Here is a 20,231-nt window from a genome sequence, read left to right as displayed (position 1 = left end):
ATTGTTGGAACTGGAGAAAAAAGTAACTGCAGATTCAGATGTAGAGTCTCCAGCCTTCACCTTCCCATCTACTCACCCGACCTCATCCGCCTCTCATTTTGTCCTGCCTCCATTTATCATCGATCTGCCATTGCCTCTGAACTCCACTCCTACCTACTACAACCTGGCTACCTATCCTGTCTTAGTCCACCAATCGGCTTGAACTCTTGCCTTGCGTCCTATCCCCTTTATACTATTCACCTCACCTCTCCAATCTCGATCTTGATGTAGGATTTAGGCATGATATGTTGGCAATACCATCTCCCTCATAGATGCTGCTTGACCTGCTGAATTCTTCCAGCAGATTGATAGTTGTAAATGAGTTCCTACCACCTAACTGTACTGAGTACAATGGTAATTACAACTAATGTAGTTTATGGTAAGAATTATCAGCTCATGTGATAACAACAATGTGGTCATTTTAGTGCTCACAGGTGACCATTAAGAGTAAGTAACATGGGTTTTTCAAAGTCAAAGACAAATTCAGTTACTACTGAAGAACTGGATGTGAGACTAGGTGTGTGTGCTTCCCTGGGGAAGTGACACATTGGAGTTATTTGTGCCTTGTCTAGATACTTCAGAGGTACCAAATGATCACATGAACTCATAGTTCATTTAATTTCCAATTGCATTTTAATATTTATAGTCAACCAATTGTATAATTTCACATGTGTGAATATTTTAATTAATTTATGGGATTTGAAATATGTATAATGTATAGAGTCTTAGAGTTGTACAGAACATAAACTGTCTGAGACCTGATAAGGCCCACATGTCAATGTTGACTACCAAGATACCATCTATACTAATCCTAGTTAGCAGTACTTGATCTGTACCCCACTATGCACTGACATTTCAGGTTCTCTTCCAGATGGTTTTTGAATACTATGAGAGTACCAGCCTTCACCACCCTCCCAGGCAGTTTCACATTGCAACTGCCCTCTGGGTGAAAATATTCCTTCTCAGATCCCCACAATGCCTCACCTTTAACGTATGCCCAACGGCCTTAGAGACTGTCACAGGAAACATTTCTTACCGTATCTTATTTACTCCGCTTATAATTTTGTATACCTCTCTCAGGACTCCTCAGATTCTTCAAGAAAAACAAGCCTATTCTATCCATTCTCTCCTCTTAACTGAATCATTGCATCCCAGGCAAATATCCTGCTAACTCTCTGCACCCTTTCCAATGCAATCACATCCTTCCACCAGAACCCCTAACTGTGGTTTAACCGATGTCTTATAAAGCAGCACTAAGGCCTCCCTACACTTAGAAAGTCAAAACAAAACACAGCAGTCACTGGAAATCTGAAACAAAGGCAGAAAATGCCAGAGTAAAAAAAACAGATCAGCAGGTCAAGTAGAATCTGTGGGAAGAGAAATGGTTAACATTGATACATTTATTCAGTAGTTAGCATTCTCAATAGAGCAGCCTGCAGACGCTCTCCCCTGTTATGTCCTGAGTAGTTTGTAAAAGAAGTACAATTCTCCCACTGTTCTAATTATGTTCTTTCTTGTAAAATATTGCATTTGATTTACATTTATGTTTTTTCTTATCAATGCTGCTTATGTGATGCTGCTGCCAGTTATGTTTTTCATTGCACCTGTACTTGTGCATATGACAATAAACTTGGCTTTGACTTTGAACAGCATTTTCTACTGCATGTTCTCTTTCTCGTTTCCCACACATCCACCATGTTTCTCTATTATGTAGGTGAGAGAGTATAATCTAGGTTTTGTGCTGTTGGCTCATTTCTGATGGGAATTAGTTTGAAGCTAACTAATGGAATTGCATGAGATTCCTTCAAGCCAACTATAAGTAGGACAGTGTTCAAAGTTCAAAGTAGATTTATTATCAAAGTAATATATGTCACCATATACAATACTGAGATTCATTTTCTTGTAGGCATACAAAAAAAACACGATGGAATCCATGAAATGCCACGCACAATAGGATGAGCAAAAGAACCAATGTGCAAATGACAAAAGCTGTGTAAATAAAAAAGAGAAATAAATAAAAATATGGAGAACATGAAATGAACAGTGCTTGAAATTGAGTCCATAGGTGGTGGGAACGGTTCAGTGATGGGGCGAGTGAAGTTTAGTGAAGTTATCCCCTCTGGTTCAAGAGCCTCTTTGTTGAGGGGTAATAACTGTTCCTGAACCTGGTGGTGAGGGTCCTGAGGCTCCAGGACCTTTTTCCTGATAGCAGCAGCAAGAAGGGAGCAAGGCCTGTCTGGTCAGTGTCCCTGATGATGGATGTTGCTTTCCTGCAATAGCACTCTATGTAAATGTGTTCAATGGTAGGGATGGACTGGACCATACCCAGTACTTTTGTAGGATTTTCCATTCTACAGTATTGGTGTTTCCATACCAGGCTGTGATGCAACCAGTCAATATACTCTCTAGCACGCATCTATCGAAGTTTGTCAAAGTTTTAGATGTCATGCCAAATCTTCATAAACTCTCAAGGTAGTAGAGGCACTGCCGTACTTTCTTCATAGTTGCACTTACGTGCTGGGCCCAGGTCAGGTGCTCTGAAATAACACCGAGGAATTTAAAGCTGCTGACCCTCTCCAGCTCTGATCCCCTGATGAGGACTGACTTATGAACTTTCAGCTTCCTACTCCTGAAGTCAATATTTAGCTCCTTGGTCTTGCTGACATTGAGTGAGCAGTTGTTGTTGTGGCACCACTCGGCCAGACTTTCAATCACACTTCTATGCTGATTTGATTCAGCCAATGACAGTGGTGTTGTCAGCAAGCTTAAATATGGCATTGGAGCTGTGCTTAGCCTCACAGTCATAAGTATAAAGTGAGTAGAGCAGGAGGCTAAGCACCCTTGTAGTGCACCTATGCTGACGGAGATTGTGAGGGAGATGTTGTTAAAAATCTTAACTGACTGGGTTCTGCAAATTAGAAAATTGCACAAGGAGGTACTGGGGCCAAAGTCTTGAAGCTTATTGATTGGTACCTAAGGGATGATAGTATTGAATGCTGACCTATTCAATGCTATCATCCCTTCACAAAATATGTAGCATGCAAGTTGCTCCCCACTATTGCATACTCTCATTTCATCAACGATATGTTCTGGCAACTACAGCATACTCTTCCCTCCCACCCCCAACAAAATGACACCTTTGTCAAAAGTCCTGGTGCAGCAGCTCCCTGTACTGTTGCTGTCTGGTTTGGTGCAGCATCCTCTAACAATATACGAAGACTACAGCAAACGGTTAGGTCAGAAGAAAAAGTCATGACTGCAAATCTACCATCACTGCAGGACTTCTGTGTCTCCAGGACAAAGCAACAGGCAGGAAAATATTGAGCTATATGTGTGGTTGTACTTTCTGATGCGCTCCCTGTTTTTCAGTTGTTTCCATATTTATTAGTGTTAACTCCTGACACTGAGTTCCATTAATTTGCAGATGTGGTGCAATGTAAGTTTTGACTGCCTCTGCCTGGAGAGACCACCCAGGGTTATCTGCATGCTTAGAGCAAGTAAACCATATCTCCTGTTAGGAGATTGCAGCAGTGCCCACACAATGTCCCAGCCTCTGAATCCTTTGATAATCTTTTTTTCACCCTTATCCTCGAGCATGAGAGGACGACTGGCCTCTCATTTACTTACTTCGTTTTGTTATGTCGGGTTATATAACTGTCCACATTCCTGGCTCCATTTTCATTTCTCCAGCAGATAATAGAACAAGATGCTTTGTAGCTTGAATGACTTGGCCTTCAGATATTGAATGCATTTCTGAAAACTCACTAAAGTCAATAAATCCTTTCAATGAACATAAAAGTTCTAATCAAAGATACTTACAAAGTATCAGTTAGTATTCTGCAGTGTCATTTTTTATTGTTCATCATGAATCATTGAAAGTGAAAATTACCCTGTAATAGTGAAAGAGATAAGTTCCTCCTCCAGTGCTAACAAACAGTAATATACTGGTGCCTCATAGAACAAATCCTATGCAGTCCTCAGTGTATCTGCACAGCTCTGCAAGTTTTCTTTCTGAATCATGACCTTTAATTTTCCATTCTCTGTCATACAGGCTGCAGCAGAGTCGCTGTCCGCTATTGCATCCTCTCATTTCATCAGCAATAGGTGTTGGGAACCAGAGTATCCACCCCCTCCACACACCCCCCCCCCAGACACACACACACACACACACACACACACACACACACACACACACACACACACACGCACACACACAGACACATGACACCCCTGTCACAAGTAAGAGTCCTGGTGCAGCAGCTCCCAGACACCCCCTATACCCGGTTGCTGACTGGTTTGGTGCAGCATCCTCTCATAGTACATGAAAACTGCAGGTCATTGCCTACAGTCTACCATCACTGCAGGACTTGTACGTCTCCAGGGCAAAGAAGTGGGCAGGAAAAAAAAATCTTAGAAGTCAGAATCAGAATCATGTTTAGTACCAGAATTTTGATGGTTTCCAGCAGCAGTACATTGCAACGCATAATGATAATGATAAACCTATAAATTGCAATGAGAAGTATGTATTAAAATAATAAATAAAAATAATTAATGCAAAAAGAGAGTAAAAAAAGGTATGGTTCATGGTTTCATTGTCCATTCAGAATCTGTAGTTAATCCAATCAACCATCCTGGTTAGCTTGCCCCACCCCCTCTATCTATTACACTTCAAACCACTTTTTATAATGTTGTTTACATTGTAACCACAGGCTGGTATTTACATTTTTTTGCACACTTTATTCCATATCGGCACACATCACAGCCACTTCTAAATGAATGTAGATGTATTAATCTTTGAGGTAGATAGTCATCTGGGAAAATGAGGAGGGTGAAGATGGGGGATATTTCCAGAGTGTTTGCATTTCCATCCCTGTCTGTTCCTGATCCCTTACAACAGCTTGTCATACTCTTCCCACTGGGAATGCTGTAGGGCATCACTAAATAAAAAGTTTTGAGGAACGATGGATCACCCAAATAAGCTTGCCAGGGTAGATGCTGGGGTTTTACACTACTGGGAGAATCTTGAACAAAGTGGTATCACTACAAGATACAGGGCCGGTAATTTAGAACTGAGGAAGATTGAAATTTCCTTTTGCTGAGTAAGGTGAATCTCTGGAATTCTCTGCCCCTGCAACAGATGGAATTTGATTGTTAGAATTATTTAAAGTGGAGGTGGGTAAATATTTGACTGATTAAGAATATGGATACATGGTCCATGGGGTACAAATTACAATGGGAGATAGAAAAGGCATGTAAAAAGAACAATGTTATGATAGTCATGGGGGATTTCAATATGCAGGAAGATTGTGAAAATCAGATTGGTGCTGAAGTTTGTAGAATGCCTACGAGATGACTTTTTAGACCAGTTTGTGGTTGAGCCCAATAGGAGATCACTATTTTGGATTGGATGTTGTGTAATGAACATTGATTAGGGAGCTTAAGGTAAAGGAACCCTTAGGGGAGAGCGATCAATCATAATATGATAGAATTCACCCTACAGTTTGAAAGGGAGAAGTTAAAGTCAGATGTAACAGTATTATAGTGGAGTACGTAAAGGGAATTACAGAGACATGAGAGAGGAGCTGGCCAAAGTTGATTTGAAAGGGACACTAGCAGAGATGATAGCAGTACAGAAATGGCAGGAGTTTCTGGAGCAAAACATAAGACACATGATAGGTACATCCCAAAGATGAAGAAGTATTCTGAAGAGAGGATGACCCAACTGTGGCTGACAAGGAAGTCAAAAACTGCATAAAAGCAAAAGTGAAGGCATATAATATATACATCAATGACTTAGATGACAGAATCAGCAGCTTTGTGGCCAGTTGGTGGACAATACAAAGATAGGTGGAGGAACAGGTAGTGTTGCAGAAGCAGGGAGACTGCACAAAGACTTAGACAAATTGGGAGAAGAGGCAAAGAAGTGGCAGATGGAATATAGTGTAGGGAAGCGTATGGCCATGCAAGATGCAGACTATTTTCTGAATGGGGAGAAAATTCAAAACTTAGAGCTGCAAAGTGACTTGGGAGTCTCGTGCAGGATTCCCTAAAGGTTCACTTGCAGGTTGAGTCAGTGTCACAGAGATAAATGCAGTATTGGCATTTATTTCAAGAGGACTAGAATACAAAAGAAAGGATGTAATGTTGAGGCTTCATAAGGCATTGATCAGACCACACTTGGAGAATTGTGAGAAGCTTTGGTCCCTTTATCTAAGAAAAGATGCCCTCGTATTGGAGAGGGTTCAGAGAAAATTCATAAGAATGATCCCAGGAATGAAAAGGTTAACATATGAGGAGTGTTTGATGGCTCTGGGCCTGTACTCACTGGAGTTTAGAAGAATGGAGTGGGGGGGGGGAGGTGGGTGGAATCTCATTGAAACCTATTGAATATTGAAAGGCCTGGATAAAGTGGATATGGAGAGGATGCTTCCTGTAGTGGAGGAGTCTAGGGCCAGAGGGCACTACCTCAGAAAAGAGGGAGGTCCAGTTTGAACAGAGATAAGGAGGAATTTCTCTATACAGTGTCTAATGTATCTGCGGAATTCATTGCCACAGACGGCTGTGGAAGCCAATTCATTGGGTAAAGTGGACGTTGATAGGTTCTTGATTAGTCAGGGCATCAAAAGCTACAAGGAGAAGGCAGGAGAATGGAGTTCAGAGGGACAATAACTCAGCTATGATGGAATGGCAGAGTAGACTCAATGGGTTGAATGGTCTAATTCTGGTCTTAAATTTCAACCTAATTTGACATAGATTTTCAGCAGCTAAAATGAAACATCTGTTGCTTTTCTTAAACATATATCAACTAAAATTTAAGAGATGGGGCACTTTCATCATTTCCAGAAGCTTTAACAGGATATCTTGCTAGTGATGTTTTGGTGTTAATGCACCGTGTAACATTAACACTGTGTAAAATGAAGACTAAGCTGAGGTAACTAAGAGTTTCCATTGTTACTCCTAGTGCTCCTTACACTTTGCTGACACTTTTTAAGACTGCTGTCTTTGATTTTCATTTGCCACATTATTTGCATTTAATCTACAGCTTTTCTTTGCCTTTTCCTTTAGTCTTATACCTTCAGTTTGTGTTCACCAAGGCTTCCAGTTGAATTGGAGTAGGCAGAAGCAATGTCTGTTCACTTACGTCATTTTTGACGAACATTTCTTTTCGACTTTGGCATACAGCACTTGGCATTCCTGCCAGGAAACATTTTGGTACATAAGCGCAGCCAAGAAAATATGTGGTCTATAAATCCCAGCAGAGTAGAGCATGTGTCTTGAAAATGTTTGCAGGTCGGATTCATATATAATGAAGCAAATAAAGAGCCACAAGAGAGTTTTGTTGGAGCCTGATATTGACTTAACTGATTTCAGATGTTTGTTCATATTGGCCACTCAGAATTTTCCTCACTAACTCCGTCCCAGATGAGCAATTCCTTTAAAATGACTGCATTTCCTACATTTTTCTTGTGGATGCATAAGTAGATACTGTATATGTTGGAGATAGTCAGAGCTCTTAGTCATCCAACCATCAAGTGGTCTCCTACCATCCTCCAGAACTTTATGTCAATTTTAGTCCAGTTCCTAATTCATGAAGAATCTTGGAATCCCACCCCATATTAGAATCTCTGAGGAGGTGTACAGTAGTGAGGTAGATCAGCTGATTGGGCGGTGTTGCAACAACAACCTTGCACCCACCTTCAGCAAGACCAAGGAATCAATTGTGGACTTCAGGAAGAGGAAGTTGGGAGAACACATAACAGTCCTCATTGAGGGCTCAGTGTTAGAAAAGGATGAGCACCTTCAAGCTCCTATTCATCAACATCTCAAAGCCTCTGTCCTGGGCACAACACATTGATGCAATCACAAAGAAACCGTGCCAGTGGCTAAACTTCATTAGGATTTTGAGGAGATTTGGAATGTAACCAAAGTATATTTATACAGATTTACAGAGGAGAACATTCTGACTGGTTGCATCACCACCTGGTATGGAAAGTCCAAAGTTCCAAAACAAACAAATTTCATCCTGGAAACTATAGACAGGTGAGTCTCATGTCAGTGGTAGGGAAGTTACAGGAGAGAATTCTTAGGGATAGGATTTATGAGCATTTGGAAAGCAATGGCCTAATTAGGGAGAGCCAGCATGGCTTTACGTGGGGCAAGTCATGCCTTACTAACAAGATTGAGTTTTTTGAAGAGGTGTCGAGGGTGATTGATGAAGGTAGAGTTTGGATGTTGTCTATGTGGTTTTTAGTAAGGTGTTTGACAAGGTCCTCATCCAGAAGATTAAGTTCCATGTCAAATTGGCCACTTGGATTCAGAACTGCCTTGCTCTTAGTAGACACAGTGTGGTGGTCGAAGGGATTTATTCTAGCTGGAGGTCTGTGATAAGTGGTGTTGCACAGGGATCTGTACTGGGTCCTCTGCTGTTTGTGATGTATATAAATGACATGGATGAAAATGTAGATGGGTGGGTTAGTGTTTGCAGATGATATGAAGATTGTTAGTGTTGCGGATTGCGTAAAAGACTGGCAAAGAATACCACAGGATATAGATCAGTTGCCGATATTTGCAGAGAAATGGTGGATTGAATTTAACCAAACTAGATGTGAAGCATTGCACCTTAGTCGGCCAAATGGAGAGACAGGACACTATTAAGCCAAGACCCTTTACACTGCTGATGAGCAGAGGGATCTTGGGGTTCAAGTTCATAGCTCCCTGAAAATGGCTACAGAGGTTGATAGGGTGGTTAAGACGGCATATGGCATAGTTACCTTTATTAATCAATGCACTGTGTTCAAAAGTTAGAATGTAATGCTGTAGCTTCATTAAGCTCTAGTTAGGCTGCATCTGGAGCATTGCATACAATTCTGGTCACCTCGTTATTAGAAGGATGTCAAGGCTTTGGAGAGGGTGCAGAAGAAGTTAACCAGGATGCCGCCTGGATTAGAGGATATGAGCTATAATGAGAGATTGGACAAACTTGGGTTGTTCTCTCTGGGGGAGCAGAGGCTGAGGTGAAATCTGATACAGGTTTATAAGATTATAAGAGACATAGATAGAGTAGACAGACAATATCTTTTCCCCAGGGCTGAAATGCCTAATTCCAGAGGTTATGCATTTAAGGCAAGAAAGAGTAATTTCAAAGGAGATGTGAGGGCAAGTTTTTTACACAGAGAGTTCCGGATGCCTGGAATGCAGTACATGGGATACTGGTAGAGTCAGATACTGTAAATGCTTTTATGAAATGTTTAGATTGGCATATGAATGTGAGGAAAATGGAGGGATATGGACATAGTATAAGCAGAGGGAATTAGTTTGGTTGGTCATTTAATTACTAATTTAATTGGTTCGGCACAAAATTGTGGGCCAGAGGGCCTGTACCTGTGATGTACTGTTCTTTGTTCTACGTTCTGTCAGTAACAATAAATTTGATTCTGATTCTGAAAGCATATCACTCAAGTGGCAGTCATTTCATTTTTAAGACAATATTCATTCTGAGCAAACCTTACAGTGTTTCAGTAGAAAAGTGCATGGTACTTCTGTGACAAATAGTATGTTTTACCCTACACATTTTCTGTAACAAAATGAGGTATTGAACGGCTGCAGAATTTTGTGCCATCTCTGAATTTCTGGAAGCAATTCAGAGGGCACAGGATATATACATCCCAAAGAGGAAGACGTATTCTAAAGGAAAGATGACACAACCATGGCTAACAAAAGAAGTCAAAACCAACATAAAGCCAAAGAGAGGGCATATAATAGAGCAAAAATTAGTGGGAAGTTAGAGGATAGGGAAGCTTTTAAAACAAACAGAAGGTAACAAAAAAAAAAGTCAATAAGAAGGTAAAGATGGAATACAAAAGTAAGCTAGCCAATAATATTAAACAGGATACCAGAAGTTTCTTCAGATACATAAAGTGTAAAATAGAGGTGAGAGTGCGTATCAGACCGCTGAAAAACAATGCTGGAGAGGTAGTAATGGGGGACAATGAAATGGCAGATGAACTGAATAAGTATTTTGCGTCAGTCTTCACTGTGGAAGACACTAGCAGTGTTGTGGAAGTTCCAGGAAAATTGCAAATGTCACTCCACTCTACAAGAAGGGAAAGAGGCAGAAGAAAGGAAACTGTAGGCCAGTTAGTCTGACCTCAGTGGTAGGGAAGATATTGGAGACAATTATTAAGGATGAAGTCTCAGGGTACTTGGAGGCAGATGATACAATAGGTCACAGTAGGTATGGTTTCCTCAAAGGAAAACCTTGCCTGACAAATCTGTTGGAATTCTTTGAAGAAATAACAGCAGAATAGACAAAGGAGAACTAGTTGATATTATGCAATTGCTTACAGGCTACAGGCCTATGGTATTAGAAGAAAGATTCAAGCATAGATAAAGCAGTGGCTGATTGACAGGAGACAAAGTCTGGGAATAAAGGGAGCCTTTTCTGGTTGGCTGCCAGTGACTAGTGGTGTTTCACAGGGTTCTGTGTTGGGAAGTTTCTTCTAACATTATAAACTAATGGTTTGGATGATGGAATTGATGGTTTTGTTGCAAAGTTAGCAGAAAATATGAAGATGGGCAAGAGGGACTTAGACAGATTAGGAGAATGGGCAAAGAAATGGCAGATGGAATACAGTGTTGGAAAGTGTATGGTCATGCGCTTTGGTAGAAGAAATGTAAGGGTTAACTATTTTCTAAATGGAGAGGTAATACAAAAAAACTGAGGTGCAAAGGAATTTGGGAGGTCTTATACAAGATTCCCTAAAGGTTAACTTGCAGGTTGAGCCTATGGTGTGGAAGGCAAATGTGATGTTGGCATTCATTTCAAGAGGACGAGAATATAAAAGCAAGGATGTAATGTTGAGACTTTATAAAGCACTGGTGAGGCCTCACTTGGAGTACTGTGAGCAGTTTTGGGACCCTTATCTTAGAAAGGATGTGCTGAAACTGGAGCGGGTTCAAAGGAGGTTTACAAAAATGATTCCAAAATTGAATGGTTTATCATATGAAGAGAATTTAATGGCTCTGCATCTGTATTCACTAGAATTCAGAAGAATGAGGGGTGACCTCATTGAAACCTATTGAATGGTGAAAGGCCTGATAGAGTGGATGTAGAGAGGACGTTTCCTGTGGTGGGAGAGTCTAAGACCAGAGGACACCAGCTCAGAATAGAGGAACATCCTTTTAGAACGGAGATGAGGAGGAATTTCTTTAGGGTGTGGTTTATCTGTGGAATTCATTGTCACAGGCAGCTGTGAAGACCAAGTCTTTATGTATATTTAAGGCAGAGGTTAATAGATTCTTGATTGGTCAGGGCACAAAGGGATATGGAGAGAGGTCAGGAGATTGGGGCTGAGAGGAAAATTGGTTCAGCTCTGATGAAATGGCAGAGCAGACTCAATGGGCCAAACAGCCTAATTCTGCTCCTATATGTTGTGGTCTATGGTCTTCTGAATGCCAAGAGTTGCCAGCTCACACTTGTAGATTGCAATAGAGTTACTGCTTAAGTATGTGATTGGGCTGTGACTACATCTCCTCCCAACCCCCATTCTGATAGCTATCCCTGTAGGGTTCCTGCCTTATTCTTTGGATGTTAGCTTTTACTTATTCACATCTGTTCATTGGATAATATCTGGATTCCATATCATGTGTCACTGTAGAACAGGGGTTCCCGACCATTTTTTTTTGCTATGGACCAATACCATTAAGCAAGGGGTCCAGCAATGTCAGGTTGGGAACCCCTGCTTTAGAAGATGCTGCTCAAGAACAAAACATGCTGATCCCTTGGCTTCTTTTGCCTCTGTCTCGTTCTTATTCTCCATTCTCAAGTAATTCTGTAGCCATCAGCATATAACCATGTTTAATGTCTCTGTTGAAAACTGTAATTAACATTCTGCAGGCTTTATAATGAGAGATTACAGTAGGCCTCATCCATTTTCATAGCTGGAAGAGGCTGGCATTGACCCTTAAGGTGGTTCGTTTGTTCTCAGACTTGCCAAGAGAGCCATTTCTGGAGCAAGATCTTTATCAATTCATTGGCACAGAAAAACTGGGTGACGTGTGTCAAGAGATTCGACAGCAAATCTTCCAGTCAACTTCTGCAGAGCACTGAGAAAATTAATGACTTCCTTTCAAAGATAATAGCATTCATACACATTGCTGCCCATTTCTGCCTCACTAATGTATGTCATTATCCACAAATAACAACTAATAGTGCAGTCCCTCCTATCTAATGTGGCAGGACATATTTGAGCATGATTAATTATACTGTTTCTCACGAGAGTTATCTTCTGATCTATGAATAAGAATTATGTAAGTTTATCTCCTCCCCCACCCCCATAATTTTATGAATAGCTGAAAGATATATTGCAATTCACAGATTCGTTTAATGGACTCTAAAATATGAATTCTGAACCTGAATGGTTTCTAAGCATCTATAGCACATACCATTGGAAATACAGCCTTTAATTCACTCCTTAGTAGTCACTATGTATTTTGACATTTACCTAAATGTTCCTTTGACATAATCTGCTGCAAGGTTGTCTCCAAGGACATCTTCTTACCCTTGCTTGTAGCTTTGTAGCTGATGAACTCATTCCATCCATGACATGATAGCAGGTGTATGTTTTCTGCCATAGTGTAGAAAATAAGGCAAATCGTTCTGTGCTTACAATGGCAGTGTTAACCTGTTATTGACAAAACATCTTTTTCACCTTCATTTTTCTTCAGAACATGAACAACAATTTGTCGCTTGGCCAACAAAAATTAGACACACTCAGAGCCCTGAAGGGTCTTTGCCCGTCACATCGACTGTTTACACTTTTCCATAGATGCTTCCTGACCTGCTGAGTTCCTCCAGCATTCTGTGTGTGTTGCTTTGGATTTCCAGCATCTGCAGAATTTCTTGTGTTTCAGACACACACATTTCTCTATCGCCTGAAACTCATTCATTTCTCCGTTGTTATTGACCATATTGGTGGTGAGACAATGTCAGTTTTGGAAAGCTGAGCATGAAACCTATCTGTTGGAAATGAGAGTTCCCTCCTGAATGCAGACTTTGATGCTGTTGAGTTATGTATGTGGAAATGTCTGTGCTCACTTCATAATTTAGCCTTATTTAGAATTCACATCGGTGTAAGTAAGCATCAGGGATTGTTCTATGAGATATGTCTTGTGCTTTCTATTGAACTTTCTGCCCCTATTTGAATTAGGAATAAGGGGAAGTCAATGAGTTGACTGAAGTTGTTTAGGATTGGTTTGCTCTGGCTTCCTGCCCCGTCCAAAGACACATCCGGTAGGTTCATTGGTCATTGCAAATGATCTCATGATGAGGTTAGGATTGAGTCAAGGTTGTTGAGGGTTGCTTGGCGGAGCAGCTTGAAGGGTTGGAAGAGCCTATTCCGCGTTGTAGTGCTCAATTAAATAAATAAATAATGTGCTATGTAACATTATGGGGTTCCCAACTCATGATGTGTTATATCATAGTTTAGTAGTAAACAATCGCTTAATGACTAGAAGATTCTATAATTGCACATTATGAATAAAGACTATATTTCTTTACTCATTATATCATACAGATTTTTATTATCACATAATAATAATATTGTCTAATCATTATACAGCCAGCACATTATCAGTTTTTTTTTGTTATTACTGGACGTTTCCATGGTCTTAATTTGACATTTCCTTATTGTTTCTGATTTTTAGGCTACTTTGAATTTGTTTTCAATACATAAAATAAAAAATATTAGTCAAGAAGGTCAATATGCTCGAACTATATTTGTCGACCCCAGGACTGGTACCTTCCAGTGGTCTCAGCTCCTTTCAGCTCAGCAGGAATCCAGCTACATTGCTACCTTCAGCAAAGATGCCAAGATGTTTCAAAGGGAATCTGAGTGAGAGAGATGTTGAGAGGCAAGGTTTTAGTGCATGAATTGCAGTTCTTGACCCCAGGCAGGTACAGACAGGTTTGCCTTTTGTGACATAAGTTAATGGAGAATTTATGCACCGAGATTTTGGAAGGTGGTTTGTCCAGAGAGCTGCAAAGCCTACACTCTTAATTTATTTCCTCATTAAAAACAACAGCAAAAAATGTCCAGTGCATTTCAGCAAATTCATGATGTCACTGACTGCATATATATGTCAATGTGAAGATAATTTTGGGTCTAATGAGTGACCAAATTAATGTTGCAATTGCTTGGTAAGCAAAAAGCACAGAATCATTATGAAGTTGCAAGAGGTTCAATAGAATGTGACAAGATTATGTGCAAGATCGACAGGCATTAGCATTGAATAAAGTCCAGCTAAATCAGAAACTCTTACAACATGCAGTTTTGACCATTGTATTGTTAAATGATCTCCCTTTTCTTCTTTGCTTTAACAAGATCATCTTCTTCCATGTCTGTTCTGGGTCCTGGAGGCTCACACACAGCCTTAAGCTTAGAGGCTCCATTCCAACTGATAGTACTCCACACTCTTGTGCCCAGAGTCCCAAAGTGCAGTACCACTTCCAGTTCAAACTCATTGTCAACCCTAACTCTGCATTAAAATAAACACATACCACCAATATAAAAAATACACTGCGGTGGCATTTTAGTGCAGTACTGGGGGGGGGGGGGGTGCTGCACTGTTGAAAAGATTTACTTTAAGACATTAATCTATGTCACTGCATTATTCTCAGGTGGATGCTTAAAAATAATATGCCACTATTTTTGAAGAAGGGAGCAAGAGAGTTATCGATGATGTTCTAGCTAGTATGCATTCCACAATCACTGTCCATTGATGTTTGTGTGATCGTGCTGTGTGTCAATTAGTTGTTGCTGTTCCTAATGATGGATGCAAATGGTTTAGAGACATGGAGTCATTGAGAAGTACAGCACAGAAACAGACCCTTTGGCCCATCTAGTCCACGCCACAACCATTTAAACTGCCTACTCCCATCGATCTGCACCAGGACCATAGTTCCCATACCACTATTATCTATGTACCTATCCAAGCTTCTCTTAAATGTTGAAATCAAGCTTGCATGCACCACTTATAGTGGAAGCACATTCCACACTCTCTCATTTACCCTATCTATACCACTCATGACTTTGTACACCTCTATCAAATCTCTCAATCTTTTATGTTCTAAAGAATACAATCCTATCCTATTCAATTTTTCCTTATAACTCAGGTGCTCCAGACTGAGCAACATTCTTTTAATTTTCTCTGTACTCTTTCAACCCTTGTTTATATCTCTCCAGTAGGTAGGTGACCAAAACTGCACACAATACTCTATATCAGGCTTCACCAGTGTCTTCAACATAACATCCGATCTCCTGTACTCAATACATTGGTTTATGAAGGCCAATATGCCAAAAGCTTTCTTTACAAGCCTTTCTATGAACCTTTGAATTAATTAATTCTTTCAATTAATTATGGATCTGTATTCCCAGATCCCTTTGTTCTACCACACTCCTCAGTGCCCTGCCATTCACTGTGTAAGACCTATCCTAGTTGGTGCTACCAAAGTGCAAAACCTTGCACTTATCTGCATTAAATTCCATCTGCCACTTTTCAGCCCATTTTTTCCAGCTGATGCAGAAACCTCTGCAAGCCCTTGAGATCCTTCCTCATTGTCCACTATACCCCCAATATTGGTGTCATTGGCAAACTTGTTGATCCAGTTAACCACATTATCATCCAGATCATTGATATAGACGACAAACAACAAAGGACCCAGCACCGATCCCTGTGGCACACCACTAGTCCCAAGCCTCCGCTTGGAGAAGCAACCCTCTACTACCACTCTCTGTCTTCTCCTGCCAAGCCAATGTCTAATCCAGTTTACTACCTCATCCTCAATACCATGCAACTGGACCTTCTCGACCAGCCTCCCATGTGGGACCTTGTCAAATGCCTTATTAAAGTCCATATGCATTGCTTTCATCCACTTTTTGGGAACTTCCTCACAAAACTTTATAAGATTGGTTAAACATGATATACCATGCACAAAGCCAAGGTGACTATCCTTAATCAGTCCAAATACTTATATATCCAGTCCCTTGAGCCCATTTATATTAGTTTGTGGTGTTCTGAAACATAAGTCTTTCATTTTTATCAATAATTTATAGAAGTGGATTGATTGCACTTGTTCTTAGGTTAGTTTTGTGTCCCTACATTCCCATGTATTGGAACAAACCAGGAATGGTTTTGTAAGGAGAAAAGCAGATTGCTGGATGAACTCAACGGATCAAGCAGTATCTGGATAGGGAAATGGACAACCAGTGTTTCAGATTTGTTAAGTTTAAGGTTGAGGCAAACATCCCAGAAACAAATTCAAGCAGTATCAGAGGAGATTCGGGGAGGATGAACCTGTAAGTATGGTGCATTTAGACAACAATGTGCAGAGGCAATTTGGGAAGTGAATCAGATCAAAATTTCAAAAAAAAATCTCACAGTGCTCCAAATAAAAAGGAATGAAGTGATTAGAAAATGATCTTATTCACAGATTAATGAAAATACAAGATTGCCCATTGCCTCTTGAAGGACTGTGCTAATGATAGCTTCTCTTACTGCAGTCTTTGCAGTCTTTAATATGATTCCTGCAAAGAACATCTTGCCTGGTGAATGAATTATGAGCTTTAGGAAAGAGGGTAAAATATTTCCTTCTGTGTAACGATACAACTACTTACTCTCCATGAAGAAAAAAAGACTGAACAAATCCAATAAATAGTTTGGCAAGTTGTACCTTGCCCACCCCTCCTTGATCCATCAAAAATGTTAATCTCGTAAAAACCAATTATCAGATAGTACACAAAAAGGGACACAGGTTGACTGGTAAAATTACCGTGCAGTTTAATATGTCTTGTTTGTACATTGTATGATGGATTAATTTAGCCCATGAGAAGGGCATTGTTAAATGTCATTGTCCAAGCTGATAATGTAAAATTTATTTAAACATTCTCAGAACATCCATATAGAAATCTGGTGGTTAACTTATTTATGTGCTGTAATCTACCCCTTAGAACTATTGTGATACTCTAGTTATTTTGCCCAACACTCTTTGTAAATCTAATGTTTCTTTGCAACATCCAGAATTGAACATTGTTCAACTACTATCTTCTAACCACTATCTTGAATAAGTGAAGCAAAATTACATTCCATTTATGTTCCACTGCTGTGATTGTAAAGGTTAACAGTCTGCTTGCCTTTAGATTTTTTTTTACCTGACTGCTGCATTTAAGATTGTCACTGCAATAATGTTTTTTAGGTCACCTTCTTTTGCGAATGTGAGGAGGGACACATTGGGCTATTCTGTGAAGAATTTGATGGTTGTCATAACATCCAGTGCCTGAACAATGGTACCTGTTTGGACATTAAGGAGGGAAACAACTTGAGGAATTTCACCTGTGTCTGCCCACCAGGTAAGCATAATTAGCTTTGATCATCAGGGTGCCAAATTAAACTTCAGTGAAACACAAAACCAAATTCAGATCCTATTTATGAAACTCAGCACGTCATCGGTGTTTTTTTCCTTATTCATTCATTGAATGTGGGAACAGCTGAAAAGGCCGTCACTTATTAACCATACCTAATTAACCTTGAATTCAGTGGCGTGTTGGGCTGTCTCAAAGGACAGCCATTGATTTAGGGCTGGAGATATATACAGACTAAACTATAGGTTCATTTGTTCGTTATGTGCCGTGTCGTATGACATGCGTGACGATGGTCTTTCCATGACCATGATTGTCCTTGGAAAATTTTCCTGCAGAAGGGTTTGCCATTGCCTTCTTCTGGGCAGTGTCTTTACAAGATGGGTGACCTCAGCCATTATCAATACTTTTCAGAGATTGAAGTCATAGTAACAAGATAGGGGAGGGGAGGGGAGGGGAAGGACAGGACATAAGACAGTGTAGCACAGCTTCTTTAGGACTTGAAACACAGCCATCTTGTAGAATGTGTTAAATCAATAGCATGTCATTAAAAAGCTGCACCATTCTTCTGAAAAAATCCATTAATGTCACTACAGTACAGTAAAACAGAGAATCTTCATCGGAGAGCTGGTCTTCGCATCAGTCAAAACCACTGGGAAAAGATTGCTGAGATTATAAATAGATGATGGTGAAATATAATTGGATGAGTATCAATTAAACAGCCTACTATGATGTTAAGAAGATATATCAAATGAAGGGCAAATATTGGAAAATATTTCAATGCAAAATTCCTTATGGAAAGAATTTGCTACATTCATCATTGCAAGAAATCTCTCAAATTTTAAAAGAGATAGTTAAGTCCTAAGGTTGGTAAATTATGGTTAACAGATACCCGACATGGCTTTTCTTGGTTTGTAAAGGTATTTCAGTAGTTTCTCAGAGGGACATACAACACAGAAACAGGCCCTTCAGCCCATCATGTCCATGTCAATCACCAAGTACTTAGTTACACTCATTCATTTATCAGCTTCTGTGCACAGGCAATTCAAGTGTTCCTCTGGATACTACCTGAATGTTGTGAGAGTACTTGCCTCCACTTCCCTCTCAAAACAGTGCCTATTTTGTTCTGAAATTTATTACCATTGTTCAGTGTGAGCTGGATGTTTTTTCTCTATCCACAAGCCTGAGACATAACGATAAACATAGGCTGGGCACAACCATGAGGAACGTCACTGTATTCTTCCATTCTGCTAAAATATTCTATCATTCTCTCTACTTTCTGACCTTTCCTCTCAGCCGATTGGATGGGTACTTGAAGGAAAGTAATTTGCACAGCATTGGGTAAGTAGTGGGGAATGGGGCCAACCTGACCCCATTACTGGTAGGGCTGGGATTCATGATCATCAGAAGAAAAGTCCAGTGGTTAAAGTCATAGCTTCCACAGTAGTTTGTCAGGACAATATCCTGGAATCACACATTAAAGATTAAAGATAACAATTTGCTTTATTTTTTTTAGATTATGAAGACACGTAGTCCTCTTTTATTGTCATTTAGTAATGCATGCATTATGAAATGATACATTATTTCCTCTGGTGTGATATCACAAAACACAGGACAAACCAAGACTGAAAAATCTGACAAAACCACATAATTATAACATATAGTTACAAACAGTGTAACAATACCATAACTTGATGAAGAAGTCCGTGAGCACAGTAAAGTTCAAAGTTTCTCAAATGTCCCACATCTCACGCAGACGGGAGAAGGAAGAAAAACTCTCCCTGCCATGCGGACCACAATCTGACTCTGAGTCATCTGAAAACTTCGAGCTCTGATCAGCTCTCCGACACCGAGTACTGAGCGCCATCTCCGTCCGAACAATTCAACCTCCTCCTCGGTCACCAAAAGCAGGCAAGGCCGGGGATTTTGAGGCCTTCGCTCCGAAAGATTCACGACCACACAGTAACGACAGGGCGTTTCAGAAATTTCTCCAGATGTTCCTCTGTGCTTTCACATCCATTCTCCATCAAATCAGAATTGTCCACGGCCCCTATTTAATGGATACAATATCATTTTCACCGGAGAGCTGCGCACACACGGCGTGCTGCCATCTTCTCCTCCCACCCATTTGTCACAGTACATTGAAACGTACAATGAAATGCATCACTTGCATCAGATCAAACCAGATAAGATTGTACTGGGTGCCCGCCAGTGTCACCACACTTCTGGCGCCAAACTAGCATGCGTACAACTCACCAGGCCTAACTGTACATCTTAGCATGTGGGACAAAACCCATGTGGTCACAGGGAGAACATACAAATTCCTTACAGAGAGTGGTGGGAATCAAACCCTGATCTTACAGTTAGTGCAGTAAATTGTTACACTACTGTGCCGCCATTTTCCACTGGCTCACCACCATAAGGTCAGAAGTGGAATGTACAAACGTTTGTACATTGATGATGAAATAATGTTAAATTCCATGGGCAACTCCTCAGAAAATATTGGAGAAGCCAGTTACTTATATATTTATTTGGAGATAGAGTGCAGAATTGGCCTTTCTGTCCCAGTGAGCTACACCATCCAGCAACCCACCCCGTTAACCCTGGCTTAATCACAGAACAATTTACAATGTCCAATTAACTGACTAACCATTGTGTCTGTGGGCTGTGGGAAGAAACCAGAGTACCCGGAGGAAACCCATGCACTCATGGGAAGAATGTACAAACTTTCTCATGGATGACGTTGGAATTGAACTCCAAACACTGACACTCTGAACT

At 40.3% G+C, this 20,231-nt stretch overlaps 1 protein-coding gene across 2 annotated transcripts in view; it reads left to right on the top strand.

The window, feature by feature from the left end:
- dner (delta/notch-like EGF repeat containing) overlaps positions 1-20,231 on the top strand; it is a 329,950-nt gene that overhangs the window by 249,838 nt on the left and 59,881 nt on the right. Inside the window, exons 6-7 of one of the 2 annotated variants that reach the window (XM_063045439.1) lie at positions 7,981-8,079; positions 17,291-17,444. In XM_063045439.1, the coding sequence (XP_062901509.1) occupies positions 7,981-8,079; positions 17,291-17,444 (253 nt within the window). The remainder of the gene's footprint in view (positions 1-7,980; positions 8,080-17,290; positions 17,445-20,231) is intronic. The other variant, XM_063045440.1, reaches the window with a different exon arrangement.

Source organism: Mobula hypostoma, chromosome 4 (assembly GCF_963921235.1).
Source record: "Mobula hypostoma chromosome 4, sMobHyp1.1, whole genome shotgun sequence".
In the NCBI taxonomy this organism is placed as follows: Eukaryota; Metazoa; Chordata; class Chondrichthyes; order Myliobatiformes; family Myliobatidae; genus Mobula; species Mobula hypostoma.
The sequence above is the reverse complement of the archived record's forward strand: the minus strand, read 5'-3'. Positions and strand labels throughout refer to the sequence as shown.